Source organism: Phyllostomus discolor, chromosome 4, assembly GCF_004126475.2.
Source record: "Phyllostomus discolor isolate MPI-MPIP mPhyDis1 chromosome 4, mPhyDis1.pri.v3, whole genome shotgun sequence".
Lineage (NCBI taxonomy): Eukaryota > Metazoa > Chordata > Mammalia > Chiroptera > Phyllostomidae > Phyllostomus > Phyllostomus discolor.
This window is the reverse complement of record NC_040906.2, coordinates 59,656,224-59,671,297: the sequence shown is the minus strand read 5'-3', so window position 1 is coordinate 59,671,297 and position 15,074 is coordinate 59,656,224. Positions and strand designations below refer to the sequence as shown.

Below are 15,074 nucleotides of genomic sequence, written 5' to 3'. Positions count from 1 at the left end.
TGGTGGCTAAGCTCCCCCAGCCACCAGTGGCCTGGAGGACCAGGAGGCAGGTGTGGGTGCCAGAGCTCACATGCTGGGACTGCACTTCGCTCCTCTGGAGCTTGGTCTCCTTATTTGTAAAATAAGGGGTTTGGGTTTGCTTTTCCCTAAAGTTCCTTCTATCTCAAACATTCCATAAGGATTTTAGTCTCCGACTCTAATTCCTTTCTATGGTAGAAAACCCACAACACATATAATGGTAAAAACACCCTTTAAAGGACTTAAAAACAGTATCATTAAAAAAGAAGAAATATGGTGTCATAGATTAAACTCTACTGTTGGAAAGATGCTGGTAAGATTATAGTTTTCACTGAATAAAGGTGGCTAGTGGTCATGTGTAATGTTAAGGACTTATAAACTGAATTTACTTTGGGGAGGGTCACAGTGAAAAAAAAAAGACCAGAAAAATCTCATCTCACCCTTGTACATTATTTTAAAAAAACAAATTTCAAAAAGATGGGGGTTTCCTTTTCTGGATTGTTGTTCAATATAAGTGAGTGAGGAAGAATCTATGCTTCCCTAAGAGGGGGAAAGATTGTCTCCCTTGCCTTTGCTTTGCTTTATTTCCCTCTGTTTTCATTTCCTATTCCTCATGCAGCCTGGATCTTACAGTTAGCTCATTCATTCTTCCCCTCAGTGAAAATGGAAGCTCCCGTGGTGGGGCCAAGTATGTGTCAGGAGCTGAGGACATAACCGAAGGAAATATTTCCTAACTCCGAGTGGAGCTGCATGACTTCAGGGAGCCTCCAGGGTCTCTGAGAATGTTCTGCAATTACTTCTTACTGAATAACAGGATCTTACAGCTACTTTGGGGCTCCCAGGTTTTTGCAGGGTCTCAACATATAGGACCACAGAGCTATTGAATGTGTGAGCTAGGAGATCATCTCATCAAATGGATGCCTTTATTTTTTACATGATTCAACTGGAATCACCAGAGGCGCTATGACTTAGCTTAATGTTCTTCAGAGAATTAAAGAAAGATCCAGATTCATTTGCTGATGTTATGCCTACTCTACCCTTCAGTCTGTTTGTCAGGTTTTAGTAAAACAAAAGGAAATTAAAAATAAGGTTCCTCCTTTTTGCTTAGGGGTCTAAGGCCATGAACATGAGTAAAATGAAATTATGTACCATTGCCTGGAAATCCACTTGTGCATTAACCAGAGCTTTAGCAATCTGTGCTGAGTTTTGAAAGTGCACATTATCTGCAACAAAGAGAGAGAGTTAAAGCGCTGTTAAATACCAGAAAGCACAGAGTGACAATGTACTGCCTGGAAATGAGCACCAACAATTATCTAGTCATGCCGTTGACATTGTCAGCAGTGCGTAATCACACTCATTTATGGAAATGTCCCTGACTCTTAGGTACTGACCCTGAGCATGGGCATAGGAGGATGCTTAATGTTTCTTAAACAAAGTGATGCTGGCTCAGTATTTTTATGTGTAAGAGTCTTGCTTAAACCTCACCATCTGCTGTTCCGTGGATGAGAAGATAGTCTACATTTCTGAAATATTCTGCTCTTGCCATCACAGTTGAATTCTGGAAAAGAGGAAAAATTAACATTTTAGTTGCTGCAAGTTCTAATAGAAAACTAGCTAAATCATTGTGCAATGGACTTAGCACCAATACTGAAATTATGTATTGCTTTGGTTGATAAATATTTAAGAGTCAGAGCAACACATTTTCTTCATCATTTGCATTACTTCCATCTGATTCTTGGTTTGAAAAACTGAAAGTTTATGTGTCATATGTACATATGAGTGAGACCTTAGGCATAAATGATGCCTGCTCAGCTGTGTAGGGGTTGGGGGTGGGGAGAAGGCAGGGGAAAGAAAGAATAAAATCCAAAAGGAGTAAATTTCTTTCTAGTGAGGTGTTTTGCAGCTAACAAAAGATCATCACATTTGCTTGGGGACCCAGCAAAAGTGTGAACTCTGAATGGCAGCTTTGAAATTATTTTGCACACTTTAAATAAATTAGTGACCCAAATAAAACAAAAAATTCTTACTTTATAGTGCTCAAGATTATCATCCTTTGTTGGGAGACCCATGAATCGCTCTGTGTAGATTGACGCTACAAAATAAATAAGAATGTGTTGTTTACATATGATATGTGCCTTGTAATTAACCAGTGAGACCCCCTGGTTCGATAACTGCTCCTCAGTGATCCCATGTGCAGCTGCTGAGGGAGGGCTTTGCTTTCCTGCACTGTGATGCTCCTCCCAAAATTTCTGCTCTGCAATTTGCCTCCGTGGGGCTAGAGAGGTAATGGAGGAGGAGAATGTGGAAGCAGGAGCATCTATCATTAGAAAGAGCTGAATTTTAGCTTTTTTACTTCTACCCAAAGCACATCAGTTGAGGGAATGTTGAGATAGGAATGACCCCATGGAATGACCCTCATTATATTTTAAAGGAAATCACAAATGCAGCCACCTGTATTATTCCCTTCATGTTAATTATTCTGGGATGGAAATATGTCCTCTAAATCCTCCTCCTCCAACATACATATACTTTTTTTCTGAATAAAGATTCCTACAAGTCACAATCATCTCATTTCCCCCAAACACAGGGAAGAGGATATGATGAAATCTAATTTCATACCAATTATTAGAGTTAATTCTAAACAATCATCCTTCATTGATACTAATCATAGAAATAGGCAGCTAGGAGAGGTGTACTTCTTGAAACAGATATTTATGTTATGATTCCTGGAGCAATGGTGCTGGAAGCTTCAAAATGGTGGTGTGGAGGTGAATTACTAGGCTCTGTCTGACTTTGTATAGGATGTGCTTAAAATCCAGCTATCCTGCAACTGTGAGCTTTCAGAAAGCCAGTCACCTCTGACTATAAAGGTTTGTTTCAGCCGGAGGAACAAGGTTTCTGGAAAGAAAAAGATATGTTGGATTTTGGACAAGTCCTTCCTCACTGTAAAATTTTGTTGATTGTGATGATTATAATGAGTCATAAAAATAACCTTATTTATACATTGTATTTCCCCCAGTGATGCTGAGGTGAATTTTACTGTTCATTTGTTTTTTTATCAAACCTCAAATAAAGAGTAATTATGTGTTAAATGTTTTTTTTCAGCAACGTTTACAAAATGCTTCCATACCATAATATCCCAGCTGGAGACTGGAGCTACTGCTATCCCACATTTGAAAGACCTGTTCCGGACGCAAGGGCCAGTGATGAACGTAACACCATAAGACTGTAGAGACATTGTTATGAGTTAGTCCACATTTACTTTCATAAACTTCCTCTATATTTTTATAGCAACTTTACTCGCAATAAGCACTGATGGGAGCTGGGGAACATGCATGGGGTGGATTAAATGTCTACCTTACACCCTTGGCAGCAAGCTCTATGAGGCATAACAGTAATTTCATCCTTAGTATATTATAAATACTTGGTGTGCTGATCAGAACATGGCAGAAGCAGTTTAAGACACGGCTATAATTGTAATTTTTTCTGTAAAAATTTCTCTTTTTTTCTCTTCTATATTTTTCCAACCAGGCCTTGCTCAGCAAAACAGAATTTTACTTGAAAGAAATGAACCAAAAAAGATTATTCCTAAAATGTAAATGCAAGCTACTTCCCATAATTTGCAAAAGTCCTGTGAGGCAGAACTTGTATCTGTGTAGTTACTTATTTTCATAACAGAACAGCAAGGGAAGGACATAAGAACCTTGCAGATAGTCTAAGACATGGCCAGGGTTTTTTGTATAATGTCATGTTACATATTCTGTTTTAAGGGTTTCTGGCAGGCAGCTCAAATAAGGGAAAGCCAATGGTGTTTTTTTAAAAGTTTACATACCCTCCCATAAATTTGATAGGAAAATGAAGAAAGACACAAAGGAATACAAATTTCAGGGTAAAGGGCAGATTTAGCTTTCACCGCTTTTCTTCCTCTGGCAACCAATAGGTAACTCAGAAATGTGACTCTAAAACAGAAGAGTTGTCTGCCCATGTCCCTTGGAAATTGGAACCTTTTCTAAAAAATGAAGAAGAAACCAGAGCATCATAATAAGGCTGCGCCTCTCCCTGGAAGGCACATCTAACCCATATGCACTTGCTGGGAGAGTCTCTTCTGGAAACATGGAGCAGGCAGTGTTCTGGGCCATGGATCCTCCCTTCTCCCAAAAATGTGTGTGCTAGATTAAGAAGTGAGTCTCTGTGTTTACTCTTGCCCCAATGCTGGGACATCCCTGCAAGTCACAGGAGGACAGTATGACTCTCCCACTAACAATGTACTTTGTTTTTAAAATGTTATTTCCACAAATTCCCGGAAATCATTTTCCTCAGGTCAGAAAGCTGTATCACCATTTGGTACAGAAAAGTCAGTCTTTAGAGAGGGTGGAAGAATGAGTGTGAGAGCTCTACAAAGCAAGAGAGAAAAGCTGACAGACACACAGACAGACAAATGGGACAAGTCCACAGGGCAGTGGCAGGAGTCTAATCTTAATCCATAAAATACATGAAATGGCGGAATAAGCTAAACAATCTTGCTGAATTCAACAGTTAAAGGAAGACTTCTCTAGTTTATAGCTTTATGTTTCCAGCTCTGGAAAATTTTACTGAGGACCCTTGACTCCAAAACATAGAATAAAGAGGTGTTTCTGATTGTACCATGTGCTCTTTTTATCATACGTGGAGAAACCATGTTAAACATGTTAAACATGTTTTAACAGGGGAAAGATATATTTTAAAAACAGAAAAAATATTTGGACTTCAAAATCATGTCAGGAGAAATGTACTTGAAACCTATGTAATCTTATGAACCAATGCCACCCCAATAAATTTTTAAAATAAAAAGACCAGAAAAATACATTAAAGGATTTTTTTTGCTTTAAAATTTTTTAAATCTTTTTGGTAAGTGAAAATTTTCTCAGGTTCAAACTTTCACCTATAATACAAAAATAATTTGTTTTGATGAGTAGATTAGCAACAACTACTCTTGGAACAGAAGACCTTTCCTTCCTTCATAATTTTAGACTCAAATGAGAGTAGAGTCAGCCCGAGTCCTTTAGAAAAATTATTACTGCTTATGGTTTTGTTGGGAAAGTGTGTTCACTGCAAATAACAATGCTGGGTCCTGCTTCTCCTCTCCTGTGCCCCGGAACAGAAAATAGCATGGAGTGAGATTGGAAATTGAAAGCATTTGCACATAGTAAAAAGGTTTTTGAATATATCTGCTCAAAATCTTAGAAATTCTTAATCTGTACCTACTCCATGATTGGATAATGGTGCTGTATCTAAATAAAATTTTCATGTTCTCAGTATGAATACAAACCATCTCTAAGAGCAAAACTATACTAGCAGCAGCACAACAAAAGAAGGTGTAGTTTAATTTCTCAGGCAGCCTAGCAAAACTATTCTTATTGTAGAAATGAAGAAGAAAAAAAGCACTAGAGTTAACTTTTTTCTGCTCTCCCTTGGGTGGGGCTCCAAGGCAGAGTGGGTGGCTGCCGCAAGAAAAGAACCCACGGAGCAGATTGGCCATGAGAATTCTAGAATTTTGTCCTTTGCACTTAGACGCCTTGCCATTTTGCTTAAATGAAGGATATCTTTAAAAACATTTTTAGAAGGGCACAGAATTTTGAGGGGTTTATGGAATATTTTTATGTGAGCTATAAAGCACATTGGAACATTTTACCTACAGGCAATAATAATGAGCTAATGTTTATATGGCTGAGATTATCACAAAGGTCTCTGTGATCCTACACAATCTGCTTCCCTTCTCCCACCTCACATCTTCCCCTTGCTCTCTGGCCATCCTGATGTTCTTCGCACTCTCCTAGCCCCGGAAATTTGGCAAAGGATGCCACTCTCTGCCCAGAATGCTCTTGCCCCCAAAATTGGCATGACTTACTTTCTCCCCATTTTAAATCCTAACACACAAAAAAGAAGTTCACTTGTCCTTCTAATATAAAAACCTATCCACCCTGCACACCATGCTCTTTTCTTGCTTTGCTTTTCTCCACAGCCCTTAACTGCGTTTAACATCCTAAACATTTTACTTTTTTATCTTGCTCATTGTCTTTCTTCCAACCATTCCCAACTCCAGAAAGGTAGACTTTTTTTCCCTGTATTGTTAATGAATATATCACCAGCACTGGGAATATGATCTGAAACACAGTAGGAATAGAATACATATTTGTTTAATAATGACTTTTCTATTAACGCATCTAACCCTCAAGGTGAGTTGGTGAGGAAATTACTGTTGAGTTTCACGATGGGGAAACTGAGGCTCAGAGGAAGAATAGAACAGTCACGCAGTCAGTGAGCAGCAGCGGCGGGACCCAGTTCCAGGACACTGGGCTCTACAAGCCACGCCGTGTCCGCTATGTCCCTGCACTAGAGCACAGGTTCTGGGGAACTTTAAGTTTAGAATCTAATATGGTCTCATTAGAGGTGCATTTGTCCTACTTTTACATCGCTGATCACACATAGCAATTCAAATTGCTTATAATTAGTCACTGGAAGAGAAAGGAACTAAGATTAAATCATGAACTAATGCTTATTCAACACCACCTGGCTAGGCCTATATTAACAAAGCAAAGCCTATAAATGTGGTTGTTATTCTAATAATTTAGGCAAAACCCCTGCTGCTCTTCATTGTCAGAAAATAAATGCTTCAATTTTTCTTTGCATAAGCTTGGGTTTTACAACCTCAGTGCTGTTGACATTTTGGTCCGGATAGTTCCTAGTTCTTTTCTTGTGGGAGTCTGTCCTGAGCATTGTGAGACAACTAACAGCATCTCTGGCCTCTCTTCAACAGATGCCAGTAGTACCACAGCAGTTGTAACAACCAAAAATCTCCCTAGAGTTTGCCAAATGTCCTCTGAGGCACAAAAGGACCCAGTTAATACCACTGTCACAAAGACACTTTTTAGGCATAGTACTGGAGGCATAGTGGATATCTAATAAGCAGGTAAAGACAGGGATAGAGGACTTTGGTTTGTGTGAGCCAGAAAAAAAAAGTGTAAGATAAAAATTCCTATTCTTCTCTTCTTAATCTGGATAGTGGAGGAAAATGTAGGATTTGCTGCTTACTGGCCAACTGACTTCAAACAGTGCTGTGTGGTGAGCTACAGTGTATTTCTCAGACCAGTGACATGCCTAACACTTTATGGAGTCAGATATTTCCTTCCCAAATATGGAATGCAGTACTAGCTAAATAACCCTCATGGTTACTCTCAGTGTTTACATTTTCTCCCTTTCCAATTTCCCATTGGTCCCTGCTTATTACACTCTAAAAGAACACTCAGAGCTATGACCTGTTCCCATCACTTAATTCACTGCCTAAATTCAGGCCCGTGGTATTTCTGCCAGTATTGCTGGTCTCTTAACTCCTTGGCCCACTCTTTCCCTGCACCCCAGGCCATCCTTTACTTGGTAGTCAAGAGTATCTTTCTAAGAAAGCAACTCCACTCCCTGTTGAGTTCTAGAGCACTTCTCAAAGAGGTATCCTGGAATCGAATACTTTTTGGTAATACTGTATTAGACAAAATACAACAGGATTCTTTAATACTTTTTCAAAGAACCTATATATACTATTATATAGAATTTATGATTTATCAAATTATTAGAGCAGAAAATCTTTTCTCAAAACATTTCTTGGAACTAATAGAACACATTTAGGGTAACACTGACTTATAAAGATAAATTCAGTTTAAACAACAGCATAGTTTTATGATGTGGCAAAGTATTGTGCTAAACATTTGAGAAACAAAGCTAAAAAAGACAAAGTCCATTCCCTTGATGAGTGGACATTTTTGTGGGAAAAACCAATAGACAGAGAAGATAAAACATTGCAATTTCTATAAAAGCACTATAAAGAGCTGTTGGAGCACCAAAAGTCATATCAGTGTTGGGTCTAAAAGAGCAAGTAACAATTTTCCATTGTGGCGTGAGGAATAGGTGGGAAATGGAAGAATCAAATAGACATCGCAGGTGCAGGGAACAGGATATACAAAATCACTGGAACAAGGAAGTACAGACATAAGTGGAATTATTCAGCAGGCATGGGGAGAAAGATGAGACTGGAAAACTAGGTTGCAATCAGCGTGCCAAGGGCTTGGCATGCAAGGAAATGTGTTGTGCACTAGATTGAGGTCAATGTGTAGCCCTACAAAATATATAAGCAGGAAAGCAACTTGGTAAGAATTGTGTTCTATAACAGTAACTTTATTAGAAATAGTGGAGCTTGTGAGGCCAAAGAAGTGAGGCTAGTTAAGAGCAACTGGAAGAGTTAAACTGGTACCATACAACCTATGGACCAAAAGAATCGGCCTTACCTGGGATCGTATTTGAAATCCTAGTGTTCCACCTGGAGCATCAACTCATAATCTCAAGTAGTCGATCCCTGGAAACTGCGTTTTAACAAGTTCTCCAGGTGATGCTCATGTAAGCCCAAATTTGAGAAGCTCTGGTCTAAATAACATATGAAGAAACTTGAACTATGGCAATGTCAGTGAGAACAGGTTTTGATGTTTGAAGGTAGAACTGACAGAATTTACTAGCCAACAGAATGTTTGGAATCAGGGAGCAGGTAAAGTTGAAATAGCTCTGAACTTAATAACTTGTGTGGCAAGGTGTGTGGTGAGATCCTTAATAAAGATGAGGACTTGTTTTAGAGAAGACTATAATAAGTTTAGTTTGGGAAAGTTAAACTGGAGGACCCCGTAAGATGCTGGGAAGAGGTGATCAGTAGGTCTATGAAAGGTGGAGCTCAGAAAGGAGATGTGGGCTAGTGGCAGGGATGCGGCAGTTTCATTATCCTGGAAACCACGTGGGTTTCCCCAAGGACATGAAGAACAATGAGAGTGAAGGCTAGACACAGAGAAACACCAACACTTAATAAATGGCGTGTAAAGACCACAGAACATATAAAAATGAGGAGAGAAACATGTCACAGAGTTGTGGATAAAGCTCATTCTCCCTTGTATGGCCTAAAAGGACTCCTGTTATCTGGCTATCTACTTACCCAGACTTGCCTCACCTTCTTCATCATATGCCTCCTATTCCTGAAATTGCAAACATTCCTAACAAACTCAGAGCCCCCATTTGTGATACATACTCTTTGTTAACCTTAGGACCTGGGCAATGCGGTCTTCGCTCTGCCTGGAATGCCCCTTAACTCACCTTGTCACCAAGCTCAAATGCTGCCTCATTTCTGAATCTCCCCTTGGCTCTCACAGCCAGAATTAACTACTCTTCTCCCTAGTTTTCTCCACAAGTTGTATCTCTTTTCACACTTGGAACATTTGCTGAGCAATTCTTTTTCTTTCTTCCACTTCCTCCCTCCCTCCCTCCCTCCGTTCCTTCCTTCCTTCCTTCCTTCCTTCTCTCTCTTTCTCTCTCTCTCTCTTTCTTTCTTTCTTTCTTTCTTTCTTTCTTTCTTTCTTTCTTTCTTTCTTTCTTTCTTTCTTTCTTTCTTCCTTTCTTTCCTTTCTTTCTTTCTCTCTATTAGACGTCCAAGGAAATAACTTACTCATCTTGTTATCCTTTAAAGTACCTTATAGAAGACCAAGTTAAGAGCCATTAAATTTTTTGCACATGGAAGAAGCAACAAATGAGTCAACAATGAGATGGATGGACTAATAAATATATATTGGTCTTACACTCAAAGAACTGATAAAAACAAGATAGTAGTAAGGTATTTTTCCTTCAGGACCTCCCAAGTCCTCCTGCTGATTAAGGGGCTGCTCTAGTGTTATATCTGTTAGCCATTCACTCATTTCTTCTCCCACACATGCTCTCAGGGCTCATCTCACAACCACTGCCATGTTGGAAAGGCAACAATAAAGGGGGCCTGATATACTATTTCTTCCAGAAGCATTTGTGCAGGCATGGTGAGAATGTCTTATTGAAGAATTTCAGACTGATGGATGGATGTATTTCTGGGTGATGAGTGGGTTCCTTAAATCACCCCATGTAGATGGTTCTCTGCCAAACTAATACTTAGAATTTTCCAGAAATGAAATTAAAAGTTCCACTTTATGGTTATTTCAAAGCCTAAAATAAAACCAAAGTAAACTTCTAAGAGAAATATTAATGATTATATGTAAGTGTTCAGCTTGAAATTTGAATCTTTCAAGAATTCACTTTAGGAAACATCATAAAAATGGATGGTAGGAATGGTCTTATCTGAAATATTTTATTTATTCCCTTTGAATCCCACCAGTGTGTTTAGATACTTAAATTTGATAGTTTTAAGAAAGAACAAACAGCCTGAAGTAACAACTTTCCACAAATTCATAACAGCTCTTCACCTGGTCACTGAGCTCAGACTTGAGCCCAATTCTGCAGATTCCCTTCAACACTAGGCTTCATTCCTTCCGCCTTGTGCAGGCCGCTCACAGAAAACAGCCAGGAAAAACAACCCAAGCACAAATGGCTTCAAATTGACTTGCAAATGTACAAATTCAGACCAAAAAGTGAAACAGGAAATCTTTCTTGAAGGGTGATTATCATAATTTACAGGAGGCAAATCTAAGTCCTTTCCGGTATTTCTCTGACCTTTTCAGGGACTTCATTGTCCATGACCCATAACCTCTGCTGCTTTCTTTTAACATGTATTTTAAAGACCCGCACAGCTCTTCATGACCTACAACTAGGAAATTGAACACTCCCTCTCTCTCTGATGGGCACAAATTAATATTAGGTCTGGGTAAAAAATGTTGATTTCCCCTCTGCCCCCAAATCAAACAAGATATGATTGGCATAGGAGAGATCCTGGGGATTTATATTCTGAAAGTTCCTGTAATTTCAAATTTTAGCTTAGCTTTTCATTAAGATAAAATGATGAAATGTAAAGTAAAATATCTTAATCTTAAAATAATGAAGGGAATTCAACCTCTGATGAACATGGTTCAGTTCAGTATACTATAATCTAACACCAAAATATTAAGTAAGAGTGTCAGTTATAAATTAATTTGCTAAATAGGGAAGAAACTAAACGATTGAAAAAAGGGAACAACTTATAGCCATCACTTTGAAGCCCAGATTATTAAAATTGACTGTTTTCATTGACAGATTAAATTATGTGCCAACATTAACATTTCATGAGAAACCTTATAAGCGAACAATTTAGAAGATGATAATTGCAGAACTGAATAACAGGCGTAAAACACATAAAACAACTCACCCAGCCCCATATGGCTATTCTTTTTTCATCAATGAAACCCATTTCTATGAATTTTCTAAAGTAAAAGAAACAAATTTTTAGAATTTTAATTGTGTACACATGACATTTACTTCATTACACAAGCATATTTAATCCAAAAATTTAATAAAATGCTATATTTTCTTTGTTTAAACACATGCATAATCAGGCTACATTTACAAATAATTAAAATAATATTATCATGTTTCTAAAAAGGATAAAAAGATCCTCTAGACTCTACTGTACATCTACTGAGTAGTACTTTTCAGGCTGGAAGGCCTCGTATTCTAGCTGTGTGGGTGGCTCACAGTAATACAACAAGTAATGTCACCATGGGAGGACCATATTTCCAAATCTCCAGCTGTAGAAAAAGAGGTTTCTGTTGTTGCTATTTTGTTTCATCAATTTCTCACGACCTTTTTACTTAGATATTAATCACCATCTCACTGCTGGTTGCATTCATCTGTGGAAAAATATCTATCTCTGTACCATCTTGTATTTGAGCACCCTGCATTTATCATGGTAAGGACAATGATTTGCATCTTTTAGGATATGGACATGATTAAGCGGAGCTCTATCATAGCAGAGCCTCCATTTGAACACTATTTTGAAAATAAATCTCTGCTCAGGAGCAAGGGGCATGCTGAAGGGCAACCTTTAAAAGCCATGGGAAGCCCTCAGAAATGTAACTTTACAAGGTTGGTACAAAAAAGAAAAAAGAGAGAGTGAGAGTGTTTCAAGCTAATTTATTTCACGCTCCCTCGAGAGGGCTAGTGTTTGTGATTTATAAATTGTGATTTATTCTGGGAATAATTTGATAAAAACTCAAGAATCTCAGAGAAACAGAAGCAGTGGATGAAAAAAACAACTGGAGGAGCCATTGCAGAGGGCAGTAACAGGATGGAGGGGAGCAGTCAATGTGACACACGATCCCAGAAAAATACAATTTTTTTGTTCCCTTCAGTTATGTTAATGCTCTTTCTGATTCTTCTCCTAAAGCAGGATGGAGTGATTTTTATTAGTTGAAAAACTGAGTTTCCTACAGTGACCATTTTGCTCACTGCATCGATTCGACGTGTACATCTCCAATGCGTAGAGTTGGGCAAATGCCCGGGACAAACAGATGGGAAGAAGCCCCGTCAGTCACAGCTTACCCAACACTGATTCTGAGGGACACTGGAGAGTACAGGGAAGAAATGCAGTAGCAAATGGAGAGTTGCTACCTGTGTGGATGCCATTCACAGTGAAGTGAGAAAATGTGCAGCAAACTGTGGCATTCTGGCAGTTCTTCCACAAACTTCAAAAACCAAAAGAAAGAAGAAAAGGTGCATTTCCTTCACTAAAAAAGTCAGCTCACCACTAGTGATTGAAGATAGTTCTGGGCCATAAAACCAAGCGTGATTTTTATGATTTCCCAGAAGCTAGCAATCATATTGCTTGCGTCTAGGGTAAAAGCAAGTAACAGATTATATATGGGAACAGGAAATTCTTAACAGCTCCCTTTCTAGGTTTATTCTGAAATGATGACATTTACAGGAAGTAATAGCACAATAGTTAACATGGAAATGAAACATTAACACTTAATGTGACAGGACTAGGTTAAAGGTTACCCAGATAATTTGAGCACATTGAGACCAACAAGACTCTATAAAATTTACTTCCAAATTCTGAAGAGCTTCCAGGAGGGTTATCAGAAATACTGTTGATAATGTGGTTAAATCAACAAAATGTTAGTAACAAATGAAAAAGCATGTTTTTCTAATTGAGAATGCTGGACTGAACTTTACAACTTTTCTCTCATAAAAATGGCCCTAGACCAAAGGTCAACTTACAATTCTAGTTATTCTGTTTTGGAAATGTTCTTATTGGTAACATGTATAACAGTATGATATAATGTATTTTTATCATATAATTCCTCCTTACCATTAACCCTTAAGTTATACAAAATTTCAAAATTGTGAGAATGTCAAAAATACCAAATACCCTCCAAATGAGCAAAATTTACTCTATTATCAGTGGAGTTTTGTGTCTCTCACATATGTAACATCTACAGAGCACCTCAAAGAAAGCAGGTTCTAGTTTCAGTCATTTTTTGACCTCACAAGCATCTGCTTTGAAAGATTTATTTTGTATAGTTAAAAGTTGTGAGGTTGTATGGTTTATTTTGTATTTTTTCTGCTTTCCTTTGAATCTATTTATTGACCCTGACTAGTATTTACTGTTATTTCCAAACATGTATATATAATTTTCTTTTAGTATATAAAAAATTTATCCAGATTGAATTTTATAAGAGATTCACAGGGACAAATTTCCCTTTTTGCGGGGGGAGGTAATTTGAGTGCTATGACAGAGAGATTAAAATCCCAGTTCCCTAGGTCAGACGTTCAGTGTCAGATTCTTAAAACACCTCTGGGGGAGTCATGTGCCTGAGTTATTCTCAGGATTGTCCTCATAAATCTACCCCTTTTAGCTTGTTTTCTCAAAGCATTGGGCTTCAAGCCTTCCTTTTCATTTTCGCAAAACCAAGGATAGCCCCAACTGGCATCTCCATTGTTGCATATGTCCCTTGCGTGGGCCACTCAGCTGCCCCTTGCCCACTAGGATGCTTACTGAAAGTTTTATCAAACAGCAATGCTGTCCCTTTAGAGCATAGGTGGTTTCCACTTTACAAAGATTGTAAGTACATTGAAAATAGGGATTGAAATCTGGAAAATTTTATACAAAGTGTATTGCAGTGGTGGGCATGAGTTTTTGATCTTGTTGAAAGGCTGAGTAAATGAGTGAAGATATGCCTGATTTGTAGCAGGAGACCTTCTTTAGGTTCCATTCTAAAAACGGCTCATTGAAGATAAAGGTAGCCAAGTAACGTCTCTGGTCCATCTTTAGTGCTAAATGCCTAAAGCATTTAAGTCATTGTGAAAATCAGGAAAATTTGTGGCTTTCTTTGCTATATGTTGAACATCAGAAATAACAATTTTTGTTAAGGTTTATAGAATGGCTTCAGGTTTAAATTTTCATTCCATCTAAGGAACACATTAAGAAGCTATCTTTTCTGTTTTTCAGATATTCTTAAATTTGAATGCTGTACTTCTGGTGGCAAATAAATGGGCAAGAATATAATGCTGTCTTTGGTTGTTATTGCTAGGTTGTGGTGATGAATGGTGATGCTCATGAGATTGATAACCAATGCCAAAACAAACCACTTTTTAGCTCTATTAATTTTGGAAAATAATTAAATTATAAATGACGCATAATTTACATCTCTGTCTTTTGAAGTAGTCCTGGGATTTACATGTCTTTGGTGTTTATTGTATGGCTTAAATACAAAAAGGTTTGTCTGCAGTGCCAAATAAAACTCTTCAAAGATTTCAGTCTATAATGCTGACAATTGTGTTAACATTAAGGCACACCGCAGTTTTTATATGAGAAGCTGATCTCCCCGTGGATTTTTTTTTAACTATCCTACTTCTCTCTGTCAGACAGAAGATGCTCCCAGAGTTAATAGTAGAAAGGTCAATAATATGAACTAGTAAAATAGATGAAACTTCCTACAACTTAGGCATGAATGATGTCCACAGATTTGTGTAGTGTTATTTGATAATCTACTTATTGATTTGTAAGATTTTACTCAAATAGTTTGTTTTTAATCCATTTTTGTGTGTATTACTGTTCACAGAGTGGAAGAAAAAATTGCAAACATATGGGTTATGATTACTTTTCTATTCAAAAAATAATTACTTGTGAGTCTAAACTTTTCTGCTTTAATTACAGACAAAATACAGAAAAGTGTTGTCTGGGCCTGGCTCCTAGATGTTAAATACAATCTGTGTTGTAGATGCTGAATAAAATCAATAACTATTAATAACATTAA

General features: G+C 37.8%; 1 protein-coding gene across 2 annotated transcripts in view; it reads right to left on the bottom strand.

Annotated features, from left to right (window-relative positions):
- Positions 1-1,167: 1,167 nt before the first annotated feature.
- The window catches only part of LOC114495343 (fibroblast activation protein alpha), a 71,852-nt gene continuing 57,945 nt past the window's right edge, over positions 1,168-15,074 (bottom strand). For both annotated transcript variants that reach the window (XM_036023388.1, XM_036023389.1), the window contains 5 exons: positions 11,186-11,240; positions 3,149-3,244; positions 2,046-2,110; positions 1,504-1,576; positions 1,168-1,241 (listed from right to left, as the gene is read on the bottom strand). In XM_036023388.1, the coding sequence (XP_035879281.1) occupies positions 1,564-1,576; positions 2,046-2,110; positions 3,149-3,244; positions 11,186-11,240 (229 nt within the window). In that variant the 3' untranslated portion in view covers positions 1,168-1,241; positions 1,504-1,563. The remainder of the gene's footprint in view (positions 1,242-1,503; positions 1,577-2,045; positions 2,111-3,148; positions 3,245-11,185; positions 11,241-15,074) is intronic.